This window comes from Mustela nigripes, chromosome 18 (assembly GCF_022355385.1).
Source record: "Mustela nigripes isolate SB6536 chromosome 18, MUSNIG.SB6536, whole genome shotgun sequence".
NCBI lineage: Eukaryota > Metazoa > Chordata > Mammalia > Carnivora > Mustelidae > Mustela > Mustela nigripes.
Genome location: NC_081574.1, coordinates 18,797,110 through 18,821,766, shown reverse-complemented (window position 1 = coordinate 18,821,766; position 24,657 = coordinate 18,797,110). Strand labels below are relative to the sequence as shown.

Sequence of the window (24,657 nt, the reverse complement as noted above, 5' to 3'; positions counted from 1 at the left end):
TCTAACTTGGAACTCAGCAGGTTGGTGTTATGTGGCAGTCCCCAGGTCATTGCTCCTACAAGGGGTCAGGGCTCTGGGTGAGTGTGTGCCCTGCTCCCTCTTCAGCCTTCTTCCCACAGCATCTGTCTTCTCCAAGTGAGGAAACCACATCTGAGACTTCCCAAAAAGGAAATTCTGGGTTTCATCCTTTCCTAGGGGACTCCTGAACACAATGATCAGGAAATAACCTTGAATGTTCGCTCAGTCAGCACATACTAATGGAGCACCTTACCATGTGCTCGGTGCTGGGAAGAAACTTCATATGGAAAGATTCCTTTCTTCCAGAAGCTTGCAGGATCCAGCTTTCCTTATTTGGTGTGGCCTTGTAGCTACTGCCTGAGCACACTTTTTCCTTTTGGCACTTTTATCGAGTGCTAGAAATTCAGTTGTTGTTGGGTTTTGGGGTTTTGTTTGTTTGTTTGTTTTTCCCTCTAAGAAAATACCTATGTGCTCCAGAGCCCACTTTTTCCCAAATGACCATTTAGCTCCAGGGAAAGGACTAGCACATCCTCCCTCCCTTTAGCTGCCTAAACTGAATGAGATCCACTCAGTAGAGCCATTTTCAGTGCTACTATGATTTGTATTAATTATATATGACATGATATCCTCAAAAAAAAAAAAAATTTAGTGCCCCCCGCCCCGGGTCTCCATCTGGTACTCTGACCCTGCTAGCTTTTTTGCAGAGGCTTTTATGGGGGCTTCCCTCAATTCAGGGCATCTCTATTTGATTTTAGGGAAGATACAAAATCAAATAAGATAGCAAGACTCTGAGTAAATAATGAAACCTATCATTAAAAATAAAGCAAAAAAATCCCACATGTTAAATGACCTTGTTTTGCAAATTGATTTTGTGTCAGCATTTCTGGCTTCAAATTGTATAGAGAAAACTACTTAAGTAAACTCCTAGTTAATGATTAAAGGGAACAAATAAGTAAGACCTTTGAATTTTGTTTGAGTCTTGTTAATTTTTTTTTTAAAGATTTTGTTTATTTGACAGACAGATCACAAGTGGGCAGAGAGGCAGGCAGAGGGAGAGGGGGAAGCAGGCTCCCTGCTGAGCAGAGAGCCCCATGTGGGGCTGATCCCAGGACCCTGAGATCATGACCTGAGCTGAAGGCAGTGGCTTAACCCACTGAACCACCCAGGCGCCCCCTGTTAATTTTGTCATACCAGAAATAAACAAGCTTAAAAGACAGATAGCTAGTAAAAATATTTTATAATAAATTATAAATGGTTAATATTCCTGATGTATAAACAATATTTTAAAATCAGCAACAAAAGGCAAAATGTTTCATTGAGGGAAAAAATAGCTAAAGGACTAAATAGGCAATTTTGAAAAAAACAGCTAGTTAATAAATATGAAATTTTCAACCAGTGTAACAAAAGGACCAGAAATAAAAATACTTACATAAGGTATTTGTTGTAGTCAGGTTCCTAGAGACAGCAGGTAGAACCCTGGTCTCAGAGAGCTGGGGCTTGGGGGAGCCGAATGGGGAATTATTATTAAAGAGATACAGAGTTCCAGTTGGGGAAGACGAAAAAGTTCTGGAGATGAATGGTGATGATAATTGCGCAACAATGTTAATGGACATAACGCCACAAAACTGTACATTTAATAATGGCTAAAATGATAAATTTTGTATGATGTGTATTTTACTACAATAAAACAAACTCAGCCAGTTTAGTATTCAAACAAATATAGACTTAAAAATAATAAGATAGGGACGCCTGGGTGGCTCAGTTGGTTAAGCAGCTGCCTTCGGCTCAGGTCATGATCCCAGCGTCCTGGGATAGAGTCCCACATCGGGCTCCTTGCTCAGCAGGGAGCCTGCTTCTCCCTCTGCCTCTGCCTGCCATTCTGTCTGCCTGTGCTCGCTCTCTCCCCCTCTCTCTCTCTGGTAAATAAATAAAAATCTTTTAAAAAATAATAATAATAATAATAATGAGATAATATTTTTTTGCTCATTAAATTAGCAGGAGGAATGGAAATTATATTGCTGACAATACTCAAGTGAAGAGAAATGGGTACATTTAGACACTGGTTAAATGTCAAATAAGCACAGAGTTTCCGCACAGTGGTTCAGAAATGTATGTCAAATGTCCCAATACGCTTTGGCTTCTAGTGCAAAGTGCTTAAGTGAATTTGCTTAAAGAAATTATCAGTCTTGCTCTGAAATTTATTATTCAAGAATGTTCATCATATAAAATGTGGGAGAAACTCAACATTGGTTAATTAATTCATGGAAATCCATAAGCTCAAATATGAAGCAACTATAAATAGAGTACGAAACAACTATAAAATGTCATATTCTCCATTTATATTAAATGAAATAAAATATTACAAAACAATATATACTGTGATCCCATCAAAGTATCTGAACTTAAAAACCTGACTGGGAGGATAGACATAAAAATGGAACATATTTGTCTGCCGTTGTCTCTGGTTGTGTGATTATGAGGAGGTTTTATTATTTTTTTTTCTTTATGCTTTCCCATATTTTCTAAACTTTCTAGCAATGGATATTTTATAATCATATCATTTAAATAATGAGAAAGCAAAGGATAAATATCAGTTGTACTTACAAAATAATGTTGTCCCTCCTTAGCTTTAAATGAATTATATGCTACAAGCTCAAAAAGCAATTATTAAATGGAGAACAATGTCAGAATAGACAAAGAATCAAAGCATGCCATTAAAATTGGCTAAGTCAATGGGAAAGTAGCCAGTTTCTTTTATGGAATCAATTTTTACTTTTCATTGGCTTGATTTTTGTGTCGTCAGAGCCCACATAAAAGAACCAGAGCAGTCATTGGTGAAGATCCAGGGGAAACTGGGGGTGGCAAGAGCTCTGACTTGGTGCCATTACTTGTGGGCACCCCCCTTCCCTGCATGCTGAGCTGTGAGGCACTGGGCTAATTGAGTACCTGAGTTGCTAAATGGAATTGTCTTTATTTTTTTTTTAAAGATTTTATTTATTTATTTGACAGATAGAGATCACAAGTAGGCAGAGAGGCAGACAGAGAAAGAGGAGGAAGTAGGCTCCCCGCTGAGGAGAGACCCTGATGCTGGGCTGGATCCCAGGACTGTGGGATCATGACCTGAGCTGAAAGCAGAGGCTTTAACCCACTGAGCCACCCAGGCACCCCTAAATGGAATTGTCTTTAAAAGAGGATTCTGCTGCAAATATTGTAATTATCCCAGGAAAGAATGTCCATTGATTTATCAAATAGTATTGAGAATTCAGTATATTCAAATCCTCCACTGAACTATTACCGAACTGTATCTGTACCTGTTTTCCATCTAAGAGTTTTCTCCTCCAAGTCCTCTCTTCATGTTCTTTTATTTATTTATTTATTTTGGGTTACTTACTGAACTATTTTTTTATTAAAAAATAATTGACATATATAATACTGTATTAGTTTCAGCGTTGAAATGTTTATATATATATATATACATATACATATAAACAATCACAATAATTCTAGTTAACATTGGCATCACACATAATCACAAAATAGTTTTTTTGTGATGAAAACCTTTTTTTTAAGATTTTATTTATTTATTTGACAGAGAGAACACAAGCAGCGAGAGCTGCAGGCAGAGGGAGAGGGAGAAGCAGGCACCATCCCAGGACCCTGGGATCATGACCAGAGCTGAAGGCAGACACCAACCAAGTGCTCTGGAAAAAAATAATTTTTTTTTTGAGAAAGAGAGTGTGTGGGGTTGGGGGAAGGGGAGCCAGAGGGAGAATCTTGAGCAGGCTCCAGGCCCAGCATTGAGCCTGGCAAGGGCTAGATCTCACTGAAGTCATGACTGATCTGAAATCAAGAGTCGGACACTTAACCGACTGAGCCATATAGGTGCCCACATCTCGTGATGAGACCTTTTAAGATCTGCTCTCTGAGCAGCTGTCAAATATATAATGTAGTGGTATGAACTATAGTCACCATGCTGTACTTTCCATCCCAAAGATGTATTTATTCATGCTCATTGTCATTTCACCAGCACACTGCCTTTTCCATGGTCTAATTGTTGAATGATTAAAGTACTGTGTCAGGCTGGTTCATATTTCAGGCTTAAGTGATTATCCCAAAAGTAGATTTATATTACATTCATGCAGGAACAAAGGTCTCCCCTTCTTAACTAAAATTATCAGTGGTAGACTAAGTCACTTTCCCCATATTTGTTTAAAACGTTTAGTTTACATTGTCGAAAAGAAGTAGTCAAAAAAGGTCTGACTAGACAAGGGAGCTGCTCTAGGTAAAATTAAAAGGGGGTGAATCTGTTTCACTGCCCAGTCCTCTCTTTTCCCCTTCTTTCCCCATTTGACACCTCCAGCATTTGGGTTTTAAGTATTTCTGCAATGGCTAAATACTGGGGTGGAGAGTGGGGAAGAACCCAGATGTGGGTCATGGGAACTTAAACGTAAGTGAATATTTTAAGGCCAACTATTAAATTTCAAATTTAATTATGTCTCTTAACCATTTAAAAATTATTTTCAAAACTTTCTATTATTTGTCTTACTTCCTTTGAACATTACAAATAATTTTTTTTTCCACACTGATTTCCCAATGCTCCATTGAACACAAATTATATTACAACATTTTCCAAGCTCAGGAGGCTTTTAGTTCCTGTGGGAGAGAAATTTCCAAAGACATTGCTTGGCTTGTATCACTAGAGCAGAGGTTTAAACTAGTTGCCTTGAGCTAAATGAAGCCCAAAGTTGAAATTACTTGGAATGGGTTTAGATTTTTTTTTAATTGGTTGCCAACTTTTAAAAATTGAGAGGTTTGAAATAAAATTATAGAAAGCTAGGAGGCCCTTGAACAATCTTTAAACGCAGAACCATGGGGCTACTGTGTTAACACATGCCAACAATCAAGCGAGCCTGATTGGCCCTGCCCCCTTGGGGAGGTTCTGGGTTCCCCAGTTCTCACCATCCAACTGTGGCTTGCCTTCTTCATAAGTATTATCTGCACAAGTGCCTATAGACACTTGAGTTTTACTCCTTTTTAAAAAATACATTATAGGACGCCTGGGTGGCTCAGTTGGTTAAGCAGCTGCCTTCGGCTCAGGTCATGATCCCAGCGTCCTGGGATAGAGTCCCACATGGGGCTCCTTGCTCAGCAGGGAGCCTACTTCTCCCTCTGCCTCTGCCTGCCATTCTGTCTGCCTGTGCTTACTCTCTCCCCCCCCCTCTCTCTGATAAATAAATAAAATCTTTAAAAAAATAAAAATAAAAAAAATAAAAAATAAAAAATACATTATAGTGGAAAGAATGCTGGAGGATGTCCTTGGGCAGTATCGATGATCTCTAGTATCAATCATTAATACAGAGTAGGAACCAGAGAAGTGACCTCTTAGTCCTTTAGCTTTCTGTCATGCAGTTTGGGAATTGCCTGTGTGATTTTTCTTTGCCCTGGTAATACAGAGTTAAATGTGAAAACATCCAAACAGACAGGGTAGGAAATCCCTGTGAGCAGCGTCAATGAGCCTGACACCCATACTGAGAGGAGCATGACAGAAAGTAAACAACACAGGTCCTTGTCCTTGGGTCAGATTGTAGCAACAAAACTTGAGGTAACTTGTGGTGTTTTTTTTTTAATCATCATGTGTTGAAAGGGTTTTGAAGGACTGTAGACTTTTGGTGGAGAAATGGACCACTTCATCCCTGCCTCTTAGAGTCCAGAGTGTCAGTACCCAGGGTCACTTAATGCAAATCAGCTAACAAGCCTAGTCTAATGTCATCTGCCCACGACAGAAGAAAGGAAACATTGGGTGATGAGTTAAAAGCTGAATGAAGAAGGAATCTCTGCTGTTCTGGGGACCCTCTTTCATCTCTTAATGACTCTGAATGAGTTTTCCACTCCTTCCTTCCCGGAGTTTGTAAAGGCTCCTCAGATTCAGAAAGGGTAAAGTCTGGGGCTCATTTTGTTTTGTTTTAATCTTCTCCTGGATGATTATTTAAATAGAAATCGTGTGTTTTTGTTTGATATGCCCACTTAGTAATATGTAATAATAATCATGAACATTATCAAGTGCTTATTATGTACATTATCTTATTCAATCCTCATTAAAAACCTGAGATAAGCACTAGTTCAACCTCCTTTTTTCAAGATGAAGAAATTGAAGTTTCAGAGGCAAAATGTATGTATTCATCCCACTGCTAGTAATTTGCCTGCTACAAAGGTCCTCTTTCAACCACTATTCCCTATTCAACAAGTGCAGCAGCTTTCAAAATGTAGCATGTCCATTTCTAAAGGGGCTAAGAATTAAAACAATGGCGTAGGAGGGGTTGGGTGGCTCAGCTTGTTAAGCATCTGACTCTTGATTTCAGTTCAGGTCATAATTTGGGGGTCTTGGGATCTAGCTCTGAGTAGATCTCCACACTGGGAGCTGAAGATTCTCTCCTCCTCCATTTCCCTCCCCCCAAAATAATTAAAACTATGAAAATTGGGATTTGGTTCAGGACACAGGCTATGTCAATAAACCAAATAATGGAAGAAGGTGATGAGATTCAGTGAAGGCCAAATGCAAACCAATACCTCACCAAGGAAAATGTTTTTGGAGTTATTGGTATTATTAGATGAGGAGCAATCCACATAGCAGAAACCTCCAGAGAAATATGATGAAATGAGAGAAGACATCAATAATCAAGGAAAAAGGAATGGAGTTTGGACAAGAAGAGACACAAAGAGTAGCATGTTTTATTCTGAAATATTCAGTGGGGAGTGGGTGTGTAGGGATTGCACAAACTCTGAGAAACCTAATTAAATTGAGTGCAGCTACATTTAGCTGATAATAAACATTAAGAACTTACTCTGAGAGTTGATATGCTTTGGAGGAGATGCTATCCATATTTTTAAGGTTTGGATTTTTAATAAATCAGGGATATTAGTATGTTTAGGAGGTCTATTCCTATTTTCTAAGTTTATAGTACACACTACAGCCTGTAGTCTTTTCAAAACACAGATCTGGCTGTGGGATTCCTTTGTCCAATAATATGTCTTCTTGCTGTTTATAACTGTAAAGGATAAAATAATCCTTAACACAAACGCGCAGGGAGTTGAAAAGGTTTTGCCCCTACTTTTCCAACTTGCCCTAGGATCACACTGCACCTTGCCAGCAACTGTGGGCATTTTGACAATTCCCCCAGCATGCAAACTTCAGAGGGCAGCTCACTCTTCTTTCTATCTTGGGCTCCATTTCCTGCACACTCACAAGCACCTCTTTTTCACACTTGTCACTTCCCCACCAGACTGTAAATTGCACAGACAGAGGTGGGGGTACCCTTGCGTACCGTGGTGTCCCCAGCAGTTATAAGTAGGTAAAAGCCCTGGAAATATTTACTGAGTGGAGCCCCAAACCCAAAAGGCCATTCTCCAGAGCCAGAATTCTGATTCCACACATTAGCGAGCCAGTGGAGTTAGCATTTTTATTGTTTTTTAAAAAACTGGGGTGAAAGAGACTCTTCTGTATGTAAACTAAGGAATGCCTATGAATTTTTTAGGCTCTATTTTAAGCTCTATTTAAGACAGACTAATCTTCCATTTGCATTTAACCCTGTTTAAAGAAACTCTCCCCCAACTCCTTTCCCCTCCCCCGCTTTATGTAGCTCCACCTAAAACACTGAATATGAATATTTCAGGTATTTAACCTTCTTTATTGTACGTCTTCTCCACTAGGAAGTATATTTTAAGAGGGAAGGGATGTTTGGTTTTTTTGCTCACTGCTATAGCTCAAGTCTAAAACAGTGTTTGGCACATAATGAATGCTGTTGATATATTTTTTGAATGAATGGATTTAGTAGTTTCCATAGCCCCAAAGCAAATTTTCATGAAAACCTGGTCTGAATTTTTAAAAATCTTATATAGGTCGTATTCATTTGTGATCTTTAAAAATGAAGCTTCCTATTATTATCAGGGACCTCCAAATTACAGTGCCTCTCCAAATCACCCAGGGGTTTGTTAAAACACAGATTATCACCATCACAGATTATAGTTCTCTGAGAGAGGCGGGGCCAGAAGTTGCAGGAGCTGCTTGGGGTTGTGGCCCAAGGTCCATAGTTTGTAAAATACTGAATGGGCACACAATATGGTCAACACGTGCTAAAAAAATTCAGTCCCTCTCTAAAGTCCCTCTCAATTCGTTCTCTATCCCTCCGGGCTTTAGCAATGAATGACCAACGTCCAAGGGACAAGTATCTTCTCTCCATTTTACAGGTGGGGAAACACTGCTTCATCCCTACCTCTCGCTTCCCCTCCGTTCCGAAAATTTAAGCGGTTCCCACCAGGATGTAAGGCAGAATCATTGAGATTATTTTTTTCTTAAATATGCAATGCTACAGGGAAAGTGCGCGGTGTCCCAGAGTCCAGCTCAGATTTCCCCGGCAAGTAAACGCACCGAGGGTTTGCCTTCACCCCAGAGGCCAACAGTTGGACAGTTCGGGGTACTTCCCCCTGCAAACGTGGAGGCCAGAGGAAAATATTCCAGCTTGGAGCAGAACAGGCGCGGGAACGGGGGCGGGGGGCGGGGCCAGAGTACCGCCTGAGGCTGCGGCTGGTTAACCCAGCGGCGGGGAGGAGGTAAGGGGCGGGGCAACAGGGGCGGGGTCTGGGGCGGGGTCTGGGGCGGGGTCCCGGCCGGGAGGACGGCGAGAGGCTGTCGCCCACCACCTAGGCAGCGCGAAGGAGTCCGCGCTGCCGGGCCTCGTCCCTCCCCTCGAGGGTGGGCCCTGCGGGTGGGCGCGGCCGGAGGCGAGCGCGGGAGGTAGAGCGCTCCAGCAGCCCGAGCGAGGACGCTTAGCTCCTAACACGGCCATGGCTGAACTTCTCCGCAGCAGGGGCGACTGCTCCGGTGCTTCTCGCCCCTCTCCCTGAGCTCTCTCTCTTTTCGACCTCTGGAAAAGCTTGCGTTCTTTCTGGGGCCGTGGCAAGGGGCACGGAGCGGCGAACAAGGATGCGCTGAGGATCGCCAGCGCGCGCGTCTCGGGTGCCTCTGTCGGTCCAGCCGCGGGAGCTGAGTTGCCTCGGACTGCCTCAACTTCTTCACCGCACTCCCGCCACCCCCAGCCGCAGTTGATGTGCAGGGAGAAGCTGGACATCATGATCCTAACACGTAAGCTAGACTTGTGCCTCGCCGTCGGGCCAGCCGCGGGAGCCAGCTGCGGAGGGGACTCGCCGCGGAGGAAATGTCACCCCGCCTTGTCAAGTCGGTGCCTGTCGTTCTGTGCTTTTAAACGGCTTTCCGAGGAGGCTCGGGACCGAGTCACCCAAGTTTCTCGGAGTGGAGGAGGTGGAGTGTGGGAAAAATAGGGGTCATAGTTTGGGGAGGGAGGTTTTAATGTCGGGTAATGACCCCTGGCTGCTCACTGCTTGGGGGTCGCGGGCGGGCGCGTCGGGTGGGCTTGGGAAGGGCTGCTGGCGGGGGGCGACCGCAGCTAATGGAGTGAAGCCTACGTCAACTTCCCTCTCGGGCTGGGGACGCCGCCCGGGGCAAGGGGTGCACGCCGGGCGCGGGTTCGGGGCGGGCGGGCCGCCAGCCAGGCTGCTCCGGCGACCCTGCTATTCTTATTCTAAGTCCCTGGCATTGGCCTCAGGTTCCTAGGGGCGCGGCGCGACCGCCTTTCCACTATCTTCCCTCCGGGGACGTTCAGGGCTCGGTGCTTGCAGCCCTTCACTATGCAAGTCCAAAATCAGCGCGGACTCCCTGAGAGTTGATTCTTAGGGATGTTTAGGCCGCAGTGGCACTTGGAAATCGTGTTTTAAAACTGCTTGAAAGGAAATTCGGGAAGATGTTTTAATTTCAAACTGTTAGTTCAAATATTTTAAACGCTGGAAAGTAATTCCGACTTAGGAAAGTCTCTGGTGGCTGCCGGCCCCGGGAGAGCGTTGAAGCTATTTAGCAAGCCCCCTGGCTTGCAAGTGAGGGGCGCCTGCTGGGAGGGCTGCGGTGTGCCTTCACGTGCTGGGCGTTGCATGGGTTTCCTAAAATGCCGAGTGGAGATGCCCACGCCCTTGGCTCTGGGGGAGGCCCCGCGCGGGGCGAGTTCCTGGGCCGGCGAAAGGAAGGAAGGAAGCACGCCTCCCGACCTTTTTCGTGGCGAAGTCACGGTCTTTGAGAACCCTGCCCCACCCTGCCCCTAGCCCCCTGGCCCCCTGACCCCCCTTCTCCGACGTCACGGGCTGAGACTTTGATCATTCGGAAGGAGTTTCTCCCCGGGCAGCGGCACACTGGCCCTGCCACGTGTAATTTGCAGATTATGGTTATTACTGAATCCGTTCGTTTTTCCAGCGCACAGCCCCTGTGGCGAGGGGAGTTAGAGCGGACCGGGGTGAGGCTGGCGTTGTGGGAACCCGGGTCCGCAGCCTGCTTCTAGCTGGGCGCATCTGGGAAGTGTTGAGACCTCTCTGCACCTCCTTCATCTGCAAGGCGGGGGTAGTAAGTGTATTTACCACGCGCGGAGCTTGAGAGGATCAAGAGAGCTGATAGAAGCGCTTAGCACGTGTGTGGTACTGATGGTCCACCAGTACCCTGGTTTATTCTAATTACTGTAGCAGGAATCTCCTGCATGTAGTTATCCGCACCACGGAGAAGAAAGCCTTGCCGCTCGCTAGTTTTGAGTGAGCCTTTTTACACCCAACAGAGTTAGCAAACGGGTTCATTCCCGGGATTCTGAAGCTTTTTCAGCCCTTAGTGGTGATGTGGGGGCCCTACAGCCTGGGCACAGCCACCCCTTAGAGAAAGATTCACCAGGGTGCCATATATGCTGCATTTGGATAGGAAAAAAAAAAAAAAAATCACAGCTGGGAACAGAGTAGAATACTGAGTCTCAAATTACATTTTTCTTCTCCAAACTCTGTTTGCTGAAGGGATGAGGGAAAATAATAGCCCAACAGAACTCTGAATGTAAATCTATCAGCGGCTCCAAGAGGTTGACTAATTCAGCATCCATCTGGACTGCAGGCTGGTCCTCCGTAGAGATAATTTGCAGACCATAAGTGTGGAATTAGTGGAGGCACCCAGTGCCATCTTGGCTTGCAGACTGTAGCAGATGGCCAGAGGGGTGCCCTGGAAGTGAACAGCCCCCCTAATAGAAGAACTAAAGTCCTGGGGAATGAGTGTCAAATAGTTAGCAGATGTGCATTCATAAGTTATTTCAAGACATTTTCTGAGAAAATGTTGGCAATTGCATGTATTAACTTTTATTGTGGCATACCAGATTTACAGCGTGGCCCAGGCCTGGCTGCATATTTTTTTCATTAGCACTACTGTTCAGAGTTTAAAATGAAGCATAGCGGACTTTCTCTCCCAGCTGCTTTAGAAGTTTGCTTTTGACCAAAAAAAAAAAAAAAAAATGTTAGTTTAATCTGAGTGACACCTTACACCCAAACTGGTCAGAAGCTCAAGAACAGGGACTGACTTTGTTTCCCAGCTCAGACTCCACGGGATCAAAATGAGTAGCTTCCAACTTAAATCTTTTCCTAGAGCGGAGAAGTATGGTTTCGTTGACTTACCTGTGACTTTAACTTAGCAATTTTCAGTCTTAATGAGAAACATGGCTTACTCCTTAAGAGTGAAAGGGTTTGAATAGTTAAGCAATTGATTATGGCTAATAGAAGGCAGTGTTCCAAGTTTTCATACGCTGGGCCAACCAGAGGATTTTCCATAGTCTGGAGGGAAGATGAAAGGCCTGTTGCCCTTTAACCTAAAGGCTTATTGTTGTTGTTGTTATTACTATTTTGTTACTGTTCAGTGCTATAGTTCAAAGAGCAAAGACTAAGCAAAATGTTAGGGTATTTTTACATTAAAAAGGGTTATTTGGTTGCTTCTGAAAAATATACCAGGTTAATAGAGAAGCATATTATGACTGAATAAATTATTACTGGAAAAGGGTAAAAAATGTATGTAATACTTAAACTCTTACTTGTAGAGCTAGCGTGGTAGAGGGGATACAGGAGGCCCCATTAAGATGCCTTCCAGTCAGAGGCTTGGTGGGATTCAAAGAGGTGGTTTGAAGTGCAAAAATAAGTACTTGAGTTTGCTTTGGTGTCCTCCCTGGGGATTTTAAGCCATGATGCCATGATAAATGAGAGTGGTATTTTTATAACTGAGGCAGGTAAAATGCCATTTGAAAATATTCAGGACAAGGTGATTTGGTCCAGAAGAATGGGGCATCCAAAGTCCAGTGGGTGAAGTGAATTGTACATTTTTGAAGAGAGCCTTGTGCTGGACAGGATGGTCCAGTATTGTAAACACGAGTTTCTCATGCTTAATTCTCCTTCCTAGCAACAGGAAGACGGAAATGAGGCCATGCAAAAAAAAAAAAAAAGGGCCCTGAAGGGCTCCAGACAATACTTGACCCACCCTAGCATTTTCCCTGTGCAGCCAGAAGACTTGCAAAAGTAAAAATAACTTCAGATGTTTCCCCTTCCTCTCTGGATATTGCCAGATCACTGAAGCCCGAATTCTTAGAGCTTTAGAACACGAGTCAAACCTGGCCCCATGGTGTAATGGGCATCAAGGTTCACGTCATGCCAAGGCTGTTCAAAAAATTATAAGGCAGACCTGGGGAAGAAAGGCAATCTTCATTTTCTGTTTGCATAGTTCATTGACTAGAATTCGGAGTTGGGATCCAGCAAAGAATTTAATTTCTAAACGTGGTCATTTCTCTGAGCTTCACTGAGAGCTCATTTTAACAGGACTCACCCCTAAGATACTCTGGAGTCGCGGGACTACAGTGCAAAGGATTGATGTCCCCAGCATTTAGGCCCTAAAAAGTTTTCCTTGTTGGGAAATGAATGAATGCCCAAGCATAAAATGTTCACATCCAACACTGTGTCCCCGAAGAGCAGAGTCCCCAGTTCCTCTTCTGAAATTAAGAGGAAAACACTTTTCTGGACCAGTTTTCACAATCCTTCTATCTGATTCTAGAACTTTGCATATGGAGGAATTCTGAGACTTGAGGGGCCGTTCCTCTTTGAAGAAAGACGGGCTGTTAAGATTGAAATTTGCTTTATAGGAATGGGTTACTGGTATGAATTCCATCAGTGGTGTTTTCTTTCAACCTCAAATTAGTCAGAAATCTAATTAATGTAGAAGGGATAAGATTCCCAGCCTAGAAGGGCTCTTCCTGTCTGTCTGCCCTTTTCCTTGTGGAATCCTGTGTTATTGTTAAGGATTATCATGATCAGTGATAAGGAGTAGGGAGCAGCCCTGCTGGGGGTTCTCTAATTAGATCTACTCTGTCTTACCATTTTTTTCAGTATTCCTTCCTTGGCAGGGTGGACAGCAAGAAAGCCTGGAATATTTAGCCTGTATATTTTTAGAGTCTGTCACAAGCAATAGTCAACCATATCTAGTATAAATGCTCCTTTTTAAGTTTTATAAAAAATCTACAGACTTAGACAGAGTACTAATAATAGTATAGAAGCTGAAACGAATCACATAGTTTGCTCTTATTGTCACATTTAACCCTCAGCTCAGCAACTCTGGAAAAGCAGATGTGATTATTCCCCTTTTATAAATATGGAATCCAGGACTTGCTTCAAATCACTCACTGTACTTGGCGGAGCTAGGATTTCAACCAGGTGTGTGTGGCAGTAACATGCAGCCCTGGGAGCTGTGCTTGGCTGCAGTTGGTTCGATTTAGAAGACAATATTTGGTGGCCCTGGAGAGCTTGGCAGTCATTTTGCAGTTCTCCTAGGTGGGGCAGTCATTTTGCAGTTCTCCTACAACTTGAGGGTCCAAAATCGACTAATTAGAGGTTTCTGGATCCCCTCTCTGGCTTAATGCATGGACCCTTGAGCCTTTGTCTTTAACATTTAGGGAAGGAATATGGGATTCCATTTCCTAACTTCTGTGGACCATCCTGAAGAACGCTTTCTTCCATAGAAGTATCTGGAAATAATACTGCTAAGGGAAAATTTTCTTGGAGATGTCAGTGAAAACACGTGAATAGCATCTGGAGCATGACTGCCTACTAGGAAATGTCCTTGGACAGCAAAGGGTAAATGAAAATGTTTCACCTGGCTAATGCCGGCAGCCTCCAGTGCTCATGTGGGAGGGGATTTCTCCGAATCCTTCATCCTGGGGTTTTATTTTGCTACTGAACCGAGTCTCACAGTGGAAAGTATACTCCTTTCCATTCACACAAACCTCTGCTTAGGGGCCTTTTCATGTCTTACCCCCTCCTGTCCCCAGGAGGAAAATCAAAAACTAACCGAAGGCTGATGTCAGCGGAGCTGGGGTCCTCAGATGCCTCTGGCTCCTCCCATCCACATTTTGTTCTCTTCCTGCCCCACCTTCCGGTGTCCCACAGAGCGGATTGGAGGCAGCTTCCTGGAGCTTGTCAGAAAGGCGCCTTCCTTCTCCTTACAGGAGTCTCTGGAGGATGTGTGAGGGACAGAAGTTTTCCACACCCTGCGGTTGTAGCATTTCCCAGGCTGTGAGCACTGAGGAAGCCACAGAGGAAGGGATCCTGGAGGTGACACGGCTGCACCACAGCCTCGCCTCGCCTTGCCCTTTGTCACACCCAGGTGACAAAGTAGATAGAAGATGCTAAAATTCTGAAAATGATCTTCACCTCCCGAGTCTGGAGAAACTATAAACGCACGGGGGACAATCTGCACACAACTCCTGTTTTCAAACTGGATCGCACGAGAAAAGGATCTTCCGTAATGCTTGTGCATTTCTATAAGTCGTTTCGGTGGAAATTCCAGAACTTGTCAAAAGCAGCCTGGAAAAACATTGCCTCTTCCCCACTGAGGGGCAGCGGAGATGCCTGGAAGTTCAGAGACTAGTCCAAGGTCATATGTGTGTTACATGGTGTTTCAGACCCCTTCCTGCCCAAGTGTGCAAACACAATGGGAATAGCAGCAAAATGAGGATCTTCATTTCGGTAGGAAAAATGTAACTGTATGAAAGCAGAATCCTTTCTCAGCTAAACAGATGTACCCGAATCACATTTTGACCACTAGCTCATGTGTGTCTGGGGAGGGCTGGTTGTCACCAGCATTTTGAATGAAAGTAATTCTTTAGCTCACCTAGAATACAGTAGTCCTTATTTTTTCTTACACAACAGAGAACGTCAAATCATATAGTGTTTCCTGTTTGAGGTTCGATGTAGGGACACCCAAAGGCAGCTTATCTTCACCAGTATCTGCCATGTTTTTATTTTCATTGGTCTTCGTGTAAGGCAGTTTGATGTTTCTTTCTATTCTGGCTTTCCTTTTTCCTGTCAGAATGGACTGCAACCCATGTGGACAGTTTCTTTAGAATTCCTCACTATTGCCTTTATTTCTAATTTAAGGTTTCTGTAGCACTGCTGTTCACACCATATTTTTACTTTCCCATGCTAGGGACACTGTGGAACCTGGAGCGAAAGTCAAAGATTGGGGATGGAGGTTTCTTAGTAGAATAAGCTTTGCTAATGTGTGAATAAAAGAATTGATGTGCCTGCAAACCTTTCATCATGGAGAGGGGGGGAAGTGTTCCTTCAGGTTTGTAACCCAGTATTTTGCCTTGAATCATAAATTGTAAAGGAAGTGGATTATATAATCTGAAAACCTAAAATCTTAAAATCTTTCATTTTATGGGAAAAAATGAGACTCAGGAAAAAAAGCTAGGGTCCTTGTAAGTATGTTACTTAGATTGTTTCCTTACTTGAAATTGTTTAAATTGTTTTCCTAATCCCTGCAATTATGATCTTTAAAGGGTTTTGTATTTTAAGAATTATTTGAAGTCATTTTTCTTAGCAATGCTTGGTTGGAAATGCATAAATATTTGATGTAGAGTATTAGAAATGTGTTTGCATGCATGTATGTAAACCAAAGGGGTTCTTTCTTTTTATCCACCCCACGTAGAAATGAAATAGAAAAATGTGATAAATGAAATAGAAAAATGTGATGAGGCCCTCACCGTTTCCTGTGAGCTCTTTGCCTCTGTGAGGGAAGAGCACATATTCTTTGATATGAAAAAAACCAATATTTTGCAAACACTTGAACTGAATGATCCCCAAAGGGGATTTCAATTGATTTCATTTCCCAATGCCAAGTGTCTCTTCACATGCATAATCCCAGGTAGAGGCTTGTAGGGCGTGTCTCAGGGTTTTCTTCTTTCAGGCAAAACCCTTTATTAAGTTGTCATCACATCATTGGGCAAAATGCCCCCCCCCCCCCGCCCCTTATATTATTTCTAGGAATGTTCTTCATTAGAAAGCAACAGATCTGCCTCCGGACCTCAAGCAGGAGAGAGAGAGGGGAAAAAAAAATACACACACACACAAAGAAAACTTTCCCAAATTTGCAGTTTTTCCTAGCACTGAAAAACAGTCTGGTGATTGAAAAGTGAGAGTAATCTCTGCAGGCAGGCAAAGTATGCAGCAAGTACTCTAGCCTGGGAGACCAGGGTGGTTCTGGAATCTTGAGCAAATTACCTAAACTCTGAGCCAGCTTCCTCAGTGGTGGAGAGAAAGGATGAAAAGCGCCAAGAAGCATGTCAGCACCCAGCCCACTGATTCAGCAGAAGCCAGGATGCTGCTGGGGAGAGGCCCAAAAAGAAGAGCTCAGTAAGCAGAAGAAAACCCAGGGTTCCCAAGTGTATTCCTCCTATAAGGATGAGTTTTAGTGTGAGGGCTGTGGATGCCCACATAAGCAAAAATATGTAGCATTTTTAGTTCCCCTGTAATATGAACATTGGCTTTGTGAGACAGAACAAGGAATTGATCTGTTAAAAACCACATTAGAAATTTTAGCAATAAACTTCAGTCCATTCGCAAAACTGGGAAACTGAACTATTGAACCAGTGTTTTGAGGGAAGAGAAATGTCTCCACATGTAATTGATGATACATCTGGAAACTTAACAGTAGAAATGGAACCTATTCTAAAGGTGGTCTTAGAGAGAAGGGGAAATTGGCATCAAGGGAAAACCAGAGTCAGAACCTTGGGGAATTTACAAAGCCTATGGCAATCTCAGGTTTTACAGATGAGGAAACGGGTCCAGAGAGTATTTTTCTCAAGGCTACTTAACAAAGCAATGCATTCTTTTCTGGACCTGTTCTCCTGACCTGTTAACAGGTAATACTTGGCCCTCTTTCTGTGATGGGTGATTAGAAAGCGTCGAGGCACCCAGAAGCAAAGCTGTTTTACATGGAGCAAATGATGTTGGCTGCTCTTTGGGTCACCAGGCTAAGAAGACGCTTCTCTCTGCTCCATAGGGTAACCTGCTTTCCACTTCATGCCTCCTTCCTTTGTCAGTGTTAGAGTAAATCGGACTGCTCGCCATTCATTCACAAGCACCTGGGTATCAGCATCTGCTCCTGACTTACCCTGTCTCCTTTACTGTGAATCTTGTCTCCCCATCCAGTCTTCCCTGTGAGATCATCACCCCTCCTTCAGTAAAGGCTGAGCACAAACCATGTGCTCAAGCGGCCCCCTCCCACCTCCCAGCTCTGAATCAGACAGTCACATCACATTCTTCTCTGTGGGAAGTTCTTAGTTTCCTTTTCTTTTCTTTCTTTGTAAGAAAAAGCTATGGTGTGAAAATAGTACGTTTCAAACTGGTTGCTGTGGTAGGTAACATAACTATTTTTTAAATGGAATAGAAAGACATAAGAATGTATTACGTATTTTAAGTCTCAGTTTGGTGAAACTTATTTCTGTTGGCATGTGCTTACAAACTCATGTGTTAGTATACATAAATTTGTGTGTGTGTGTGTGTGTACACATGTGCATTTGTGTACCAGGTTATAACGTATATTGTATTTCTTATGGTGGATCCTGGTCAGAAAAAATTAAGACCCTTTCTTTTTTTCTTTCTTTTTTTATTTTTAAGGTTTTATTTATTTATTTATTTGACAGAGATCACTAGTAGGCAGACAGGCAGGCAGAGAGAGAGAGAGAGAGGAGGAAGCAGGCTCTCCACTGAGCAGAAAGCCTGATGCGGGGCTCTATCCCAGGACCCTGGGATCACGACCTGAGCCGAAGGCAGAGGCTTTAACCCACTGAGCCACCCAGGTGCCCCAGATCCTTTCACTAGAACAAAAATACTGTATTTATGTAATACTTACTTATTGAGCAACTGCTTTGTGTGCCATGGGTGGTTGGAATGGATCAGAGAGTAAAGGAGACAAAAGAAAATTGCCCTTTTGGAGCTTACCAAGGGGAGAGACAGAAAGTGAACATAAATAAACAAGTGTTTTGGAAGGAGAAAAACCAAATCAGGAAAGGGAGTACAGAGCAGCTGAAAAGCGGCCAACGTGCGGGATCTGATCGCAGAGGGAGAGGAGATGACAGATGCGGTACATTAAGAAGCTAGGGTGTGTGAACCGCAGTTAGGACTGGGGCTTCCACCTAAGAACTGGGGACTCATTGGTGCTGCCTATATCCGGTCACTTGGACTTCCACAAGGACCTTAGAATAGCCTTTAGCCCTTAGGAAATCAGATCTTTCCTTAGTAGAGGATCATGGGACACCATGTACTCAACTGTGAATTACCTTTTCATTTGGCTTCCTGCTTCAGGACAGGAACCTGTGTCTGATTGTCCCTGAGCACATTTGGCAGCGCACTTAATAGATTTGCAATAAATAAATATTGAGGGAAAGGGGGCGTGAAGGGTGGTTGGCTTCACTTAAAGGTACGGCTATGCTAGAATATTCCTAAAAGTGGGGCTGGGTCAGCTACTGTTGGGCCAAACAGCCTTAGAAACTGAATTAGTATTGACGGCTCTTACAGAAGCTTCCTAACTGGTTTCTTTCAGAATATGCTCAGCAGATGTTTAGAATGTTTTTAGGCACCTGAGGGTAGGAATGTTGTTCGTTGCTAGTCAAACTCTTTGCTGTGATTAGATAACATTAGAGTGTAATAAATATTAATATAGACATTCTACTATCTGACTTCGCCTATAGGAATTCATTTTACCTAGGTAAATCCTGATAACTGGTTCTTGGCAGATGTGTGTGTTTAACATTTGTTTTTATTAATGGTGAAAAGAAGAGGTTCATATTCTAGTTTATAATCTGTTTTTGAAAAAAGGAAAATAGTGGCGGATTCTCTTTTCCTTCACACAAATATATTTATGCTTCCAGTGTGGAAAAATAGTCTTTTAATTCATGCAAATGAATTAAGAAGCCTTTGATAGGTGTTCCTCACCCAGCATGGGGAAGGTGGAACAGAGAAGTTGATGGGGTGGAGAAGGGGGAATTGGGGGCCAGAGGGAGAACAGATGAAGAGCTTGAGGTGTGAGAGAGCCTGGTGCCTCCTGGGAACCCCAAGGAGTTCAGTAAGACGAACAAAGCTTGCATTTGGAGGCCTTCCAGGAGCCAAATGGATAAGGCAGAGGCCAAATTAAGAAGGCTGTGGGTTTGTTGAGTTTGAATTGTATCTGGAAGGTGGTAGAGAGTCCCTGAAGAATTAAAAACAGGGGAGTGACGTAAGGAATTATGCTCTGCGTAAAAGTGAATCCAGGGGCTCAGGGACTCTTGGACTAGGATAGATTTGTTGTGGGTAAGGAGGGGCAAAGCTTCTGACAGAATTCAGTTGGGAGACTCTTGAGGTAGTCCGGAAGAAGGAGTTCCCGATGCAAGAATACAGAGAAATGTCTGGCTGCCTATCCTTAAATTTACCTAGAGAGCTTCTTTTAAAAGGTACAGCCTGGGTCCTCCCTAGACTGAGAAAATCCAGATGCCTGGGAGTGGATGGTGGTTGGTGGTTTTAGGAAGATTACTCCCCCGACGTGATGCCTCCTGCATGCAGGGCTGGGAGCCACTGAGATCAAGGTTTTGAAGCCGTGGTTTGCTTCTCCAGTGGGCTGCCCTATGAAGCCCACCTGCCAAGGACACATGGGCCATTGGTGCCCAGGTTTGCGACAGTCCTGTAAATTGGCCACCTCAATGGAGGCTGGAGAATCGGTACGAATCCTTTTCCCATCGGAGGGAATCTGTGTGATCAGGGGAGAGAAATGAGTTTTGTTTGGGATCAGAAAATAACCACCTGCTTTCACACAGCAAATGCACTTATCTGTGATTGTAAAAGCATCAGCGTTTCTGTAGGTATTTGGCCACAGGTCTGTCCTATTTGGAAGAATCCAAGGAATCTGGGATTTTCTTGCATTCCTCCAATTCCTGAGACTTTAAGCGACACAGTCCATGTAGCTGTGGCATGTGCCTTGCGTCCTGATTTTGGTAGCATGTTGTCATGGAAGACCGAGAGAGCCTGACGGGTTCCCACTGTGAAGAAAGCACAGAGACGTGGAAGTAATGCCATCCTACTTGGACCCCGTTACTGTTGCTCAGCCGGTTGAGATCAGTAGGTTCAGCAGAATGATGACGGGGTTGGGGGATTTCTGTTTAACTCACTGTTGAGGGGTAAGAGGAAGACAGGGTCATCCCATCATGCCGGGAAATGTGCAAATATGGGCTCATGGTTCCCAGCCTTACACAAAAGGGTCTTCTGGACCGCATTCATCTTACACAACTAACCACTAAAGCTGGTTCCAATAAATATTTCCTGTATTTCCTGTTTCCTCCTTAACACATTTGTCTGTTGTTTGCTCAGAGAAAACCCGGGCATTAAAGTGACATTGTATTTCCATTGTACTCTTGGTTTCTGATGGTGTTTCTGCCCGGTGGAGAACACTTTGTAAAAATCATCCTCATAGTTGCATATCCTAAAAGAAAAGTTATACCGTTAGAGCCAGTTAGAGGCCTCCAAAAACTGGTGTGGGGATTTAGTGACTGAAGTCATGCAATATGTCCATGGTTTTAATATTTTAAAGGCACTCATTATTATACATTTTTTTAAGTGAAGGGCCTGTCTTACTCATTTCTTCTTCTTTTTTTCTTTTTTAGAGTTGGGGAAGGGTAGAGAGAGGATCTTAAGCAGTCTCCCTGCCCAGTGCAGAGCCCGTCGGGCTCTATCTCACAACCCTGAGATCATGACCTGAGCTGAAATCCAGAGTTGGATGCTTAATCGAAGGAGTCACCCAGGAGCCCCTGTCTTGCTAAATTCTATGAGTCTTAGTTCTTTCTCTGCTCTGGCATTTGAATGTAAAAAAAAGAAACCTCATTTTAAGAAGTTATTTCTCTGCTTATTTCCTCATCTCTGTATTTTGGGGATATTAGTAATCCATGTTTTAGGATCAATGTGAAAAGTAAATGAGTTAATATGCCTTAAGTGCTTAGACAGGTCCTTGTACATATTAAGCACACAATAAAAGCCAGCCATTGATAGAACCATCAGGAAGCATCTGGGAGGTCTGCCTAGGGGAGGCAACATTTGGGATGGACCTTGAAGGATGAGTAAAATTTGACACTGAGAAGATGGGAGATTATTTCATGCCACGAAATCCCGGTGGTATTGGGGAGGTGAGCATTGAGTTTGCTTTGGTTTGGAGGTAGAGTGAGAACAGGTAACTGGAAAAATGAGGTTGCATGCCACATGGAGAGCTCAGAAAAAACACGCAGAGGTGTTTAGACTTGATTTTCTAAGCAGTGGGGCTCTAGTGAAGTTTGTGAGGGAAAGACAAGATCAATCAAGGCTTTACATTTGGACCTTTGATGAGCCAGGTCTGGTGGATGGTTTTCCTGAGAGAGGAGAGCATTTGATTGGGAGACAGGAAGGAATGTAATGGCTTGGATTGGGGCATGGGCTAAAACTGGAAGGGGTGTTCTGTACCGGACTTGGATATAGACATGGGTTTATTTCGTGTTAAGTAAAATGAAAATACTGAGTTGTTAAAAATCAGTGCTTAGCTTGGATTGTTACTACCATTTTCTCTTGGTCATTGGAAAAGGGGTAGGAGTGAAGTCAGTACTTGTTCCATTTATTAAAAAATCAGTGACAACTTTTTATGGTTTTCCAGTGTTGTCATTCTGATTTCTACAGAAATCAGTGTATTTCTACAGAAACTGTGTTTTCATTTGTTCTGCAGCCCAAGTTTTCACGAGTATGCTTTCTTAAATGTCAACCAGATACTGACTTGCCTCTTTCCCATGGTTTCACATCTAAAAGAAAGACAGATTTTCATCTGTTTTAGGGTAAGGAAAAGGAGGATAAAATTTCTGGATCTCAGTAGTTCTTGAAAATACTGCTTTTTAGCCATTGTAAGCTTTTAATTAGATTATCTGCTGAAGATGCAAACCTGTGCCTGTTCACATCATTTATTTCTATCCAAATGGCCCTGAGTAGAGTGGCTGTTTGGATACAGCTCTTTAAATGAATCTGTGGTCATTTGGGAGCTTTTCATTTCCTTAGTGTTGGAAAGTGAGTTAAAGAATGACAACTCAGCAATAGGCATTTATGGGCTCTTGTACTCGCTCCGGGCCTTAAGTGAGCAATATATATGAGAGCACTTGGTAATTTGTAAAGTAGTATATAAATAAATGTACAGATTTTTTAGAAAAATACCTTTGCATCTTACATGCCTCCTGGCGGGAAGCCATTTTAATCAGAAAATCGGGAACATGCTCTAAAATTGTGGCAATATTGGCTGAAGTGTGTCTAATTAAGGCTTTTTGTGCCTGTGCTGATCCGATGTCATGTCTGAATATAGTCAAAAACAAGTGGATGTTAAGAATTTCAGGTTACCATTTACTGAGTAAAATATTAAGAAAGCGAGCGAATTTACTTTTGAAAAATCTATTGTTCAGAGTCTAACAATCTATTCCATGGAAATAACCTCTAAATGGTCAGGAAGAATGAGTTATTTAAAAAAAAAAAAAAAATTTTTTTTTAAACACTTAGCTTTTTTTTTTTTTTTCGTATCTATTTTTGAGCAGGGGCCACAGACGTAGAGAAAAGTTTTCTCGTTCTTTGAAATAAAACGTTGAGCTTTTATATGCTTTTCCAGCAGTACAGTTTCCTAGAAAATGTTTATGATTTTTCATAAAGTTTTCTTAATTCCTTTCTGAGACAAGGTGTGCATATTAATACATAAAAAAACAAGTACAGGTAATTGACACTGGACGATTCTATATATTCTTTTATTCCGCGCAAACACTGAGGTTCTTCTACATGTCTGTCACTTTTCCTCCAACCCCAAATTCACTCCTGAATCTCGAGTTTAGAAATGCTGCTTCATCGTCACACTAGAAAGATTCATGAAAATAAACTTAGCCTTGCCATTTATTTCCTCTCGTGCCTGCGCTGTTTTTAGTCTGGGTATTCACTGACTCATCAGAAGACAGCAAGTTGTTTTTCTCTTTGGATGCTCTAGAAGGACAACCCTACTTGCTTTCATGAATTTGAGTGTTCTTAATGACCTTTTAAAGGCCAAGGAACTCCTGAAATAATAGGGGAAAAATGCTTTGAAACCATAGTTACTAGACAAAAGTGAGCTATGGCTGCTTCTCCTAATACAGATTATATTAGCCTCCATCTGGCTCAGAGGAGAGCTCTCTTAACGAAGATTTGAATCTGGAATAAATTAAGCAGTGTTAAGACACTTATAAATGAATGAATCACCTTATATACCTAAGTACTCCAGTGGCCTGTGGAAGGTGGAAGAAGAGTTGAAAGCATATACTTTGTGCCAGCAGAGAGAAGCTAATGAAATGTGCCCCTGACCACCTCTGTGAGTCAGTTTTAACGGGATTGTAAATCCGTGCTTGAGTGAGTTTGAACACAGTGTGTCAGTGCTCTTGGCCTTGCTGTTTATCAATATTATCTACAAGATGTTAACCACAGGGAAGTAGGGCTTTATTAGGCATTTCATCCTGCCAGAATTGTGGAATTTATTGACTTAATGCCCTCTGGGTCACCTAAGAGCCGGGGCCTCTTACTGGTGGGGGCACTGAAAAGCACATTGCCCCCACAGCACCCGGGCCTTTTCTGCTCATCCTGTTGGGGGACAGACAGAAGGTCTCTCCCTTTGGTCAGGTTAGTTCTCTTCCAGGGTGTCACCTGTCAATGTCGTGAAAAGTAAACCAGGTTAGACCATTTAGGTTTAAGATTATTTACTCCATCTTTAACCTGCTTGATACGCCCTATTTTTATGATCGTTTGTAACCTGAACACAGAAGAAGCACAGTCACCTACTGCTAGGACCCCATTCTTATTTTTCAAGGAGAGAAAAGTAAAAATGCATTTTTTTAAAATATTTTATATATTTATTGGACAGAGAGAGAGAGAGAGATCACAAGTAGGCAGAGAGAGAGGAGGAAGCAGGCTCCCCGCTGAGCAGAGAGCCCGATGTGGGACTCGATCCCAGGACCCTGAGATCGTGACCTGAGCCGAAGGCAGCGGCTTAACCCACTGAGCCACCCAGGCGCCCCAAAAATGCATTTTTTAAACTCTGAAAAGGTGTGCCATATTTTAAACCATTTGAGTTAAGTCAACTTCACAAAGGTATATGTGTATTTATTTATTTTGCTTATCCATTGTCAAGAGACGTATTTTGCTTGTCTAACCAAATCAGAGTTTGTTAAAGCAGCAAGCATGCTGAGGTGCCCATGACTGACCTGTCTGTCTGTCTTTGGCTCTGTTACAGAGATTGAAGCCAAGGAAGCTTGTGATTGGCTACGGGCAACTGGTTTCCCCCAGTACGCACAGCTTTATGAAGGTGAGTGGGGAGTCCTGTTTGTGGCTTGTTTTTTTTGTTTATTTGTTTTTTTTTTTTTA

At 43.0% G+C, this 24,657-nt stretch overlaps 1 protein-coding gene across 4 annotated transcripts in view; it reads left to right on the top strand.

Annotated features, from left to right (window-relative positions):
• The window catches only part of DLC1 (DLC1 Rho GTPase activating protein), a 413,181-nt gene that overhangs the window by 358,478 nt on the left and 30,046 nt on the right, over window positions 1-24,657 (top strand). For 2 of the 4 annotated variants that reach the window (XM_059384365.1, XM_059384366.1), the window contains one exon: window positions 24,527-24,598. In XM_059384365.1, the coding sequence (XP_059240348.1) occupies window positions 24,527-24,598 (72 nt within the window). Of the gene's footprint in view, window positions 1-8,712; window positions 9,158-9,177; window positions 9,335-24,526; window positions 24,599-24,657 lie in introns of those variants that run through there. The other 2 variants (XM_059384367.1, XM_059384368.1) reach the window with 2 other exon arrangements.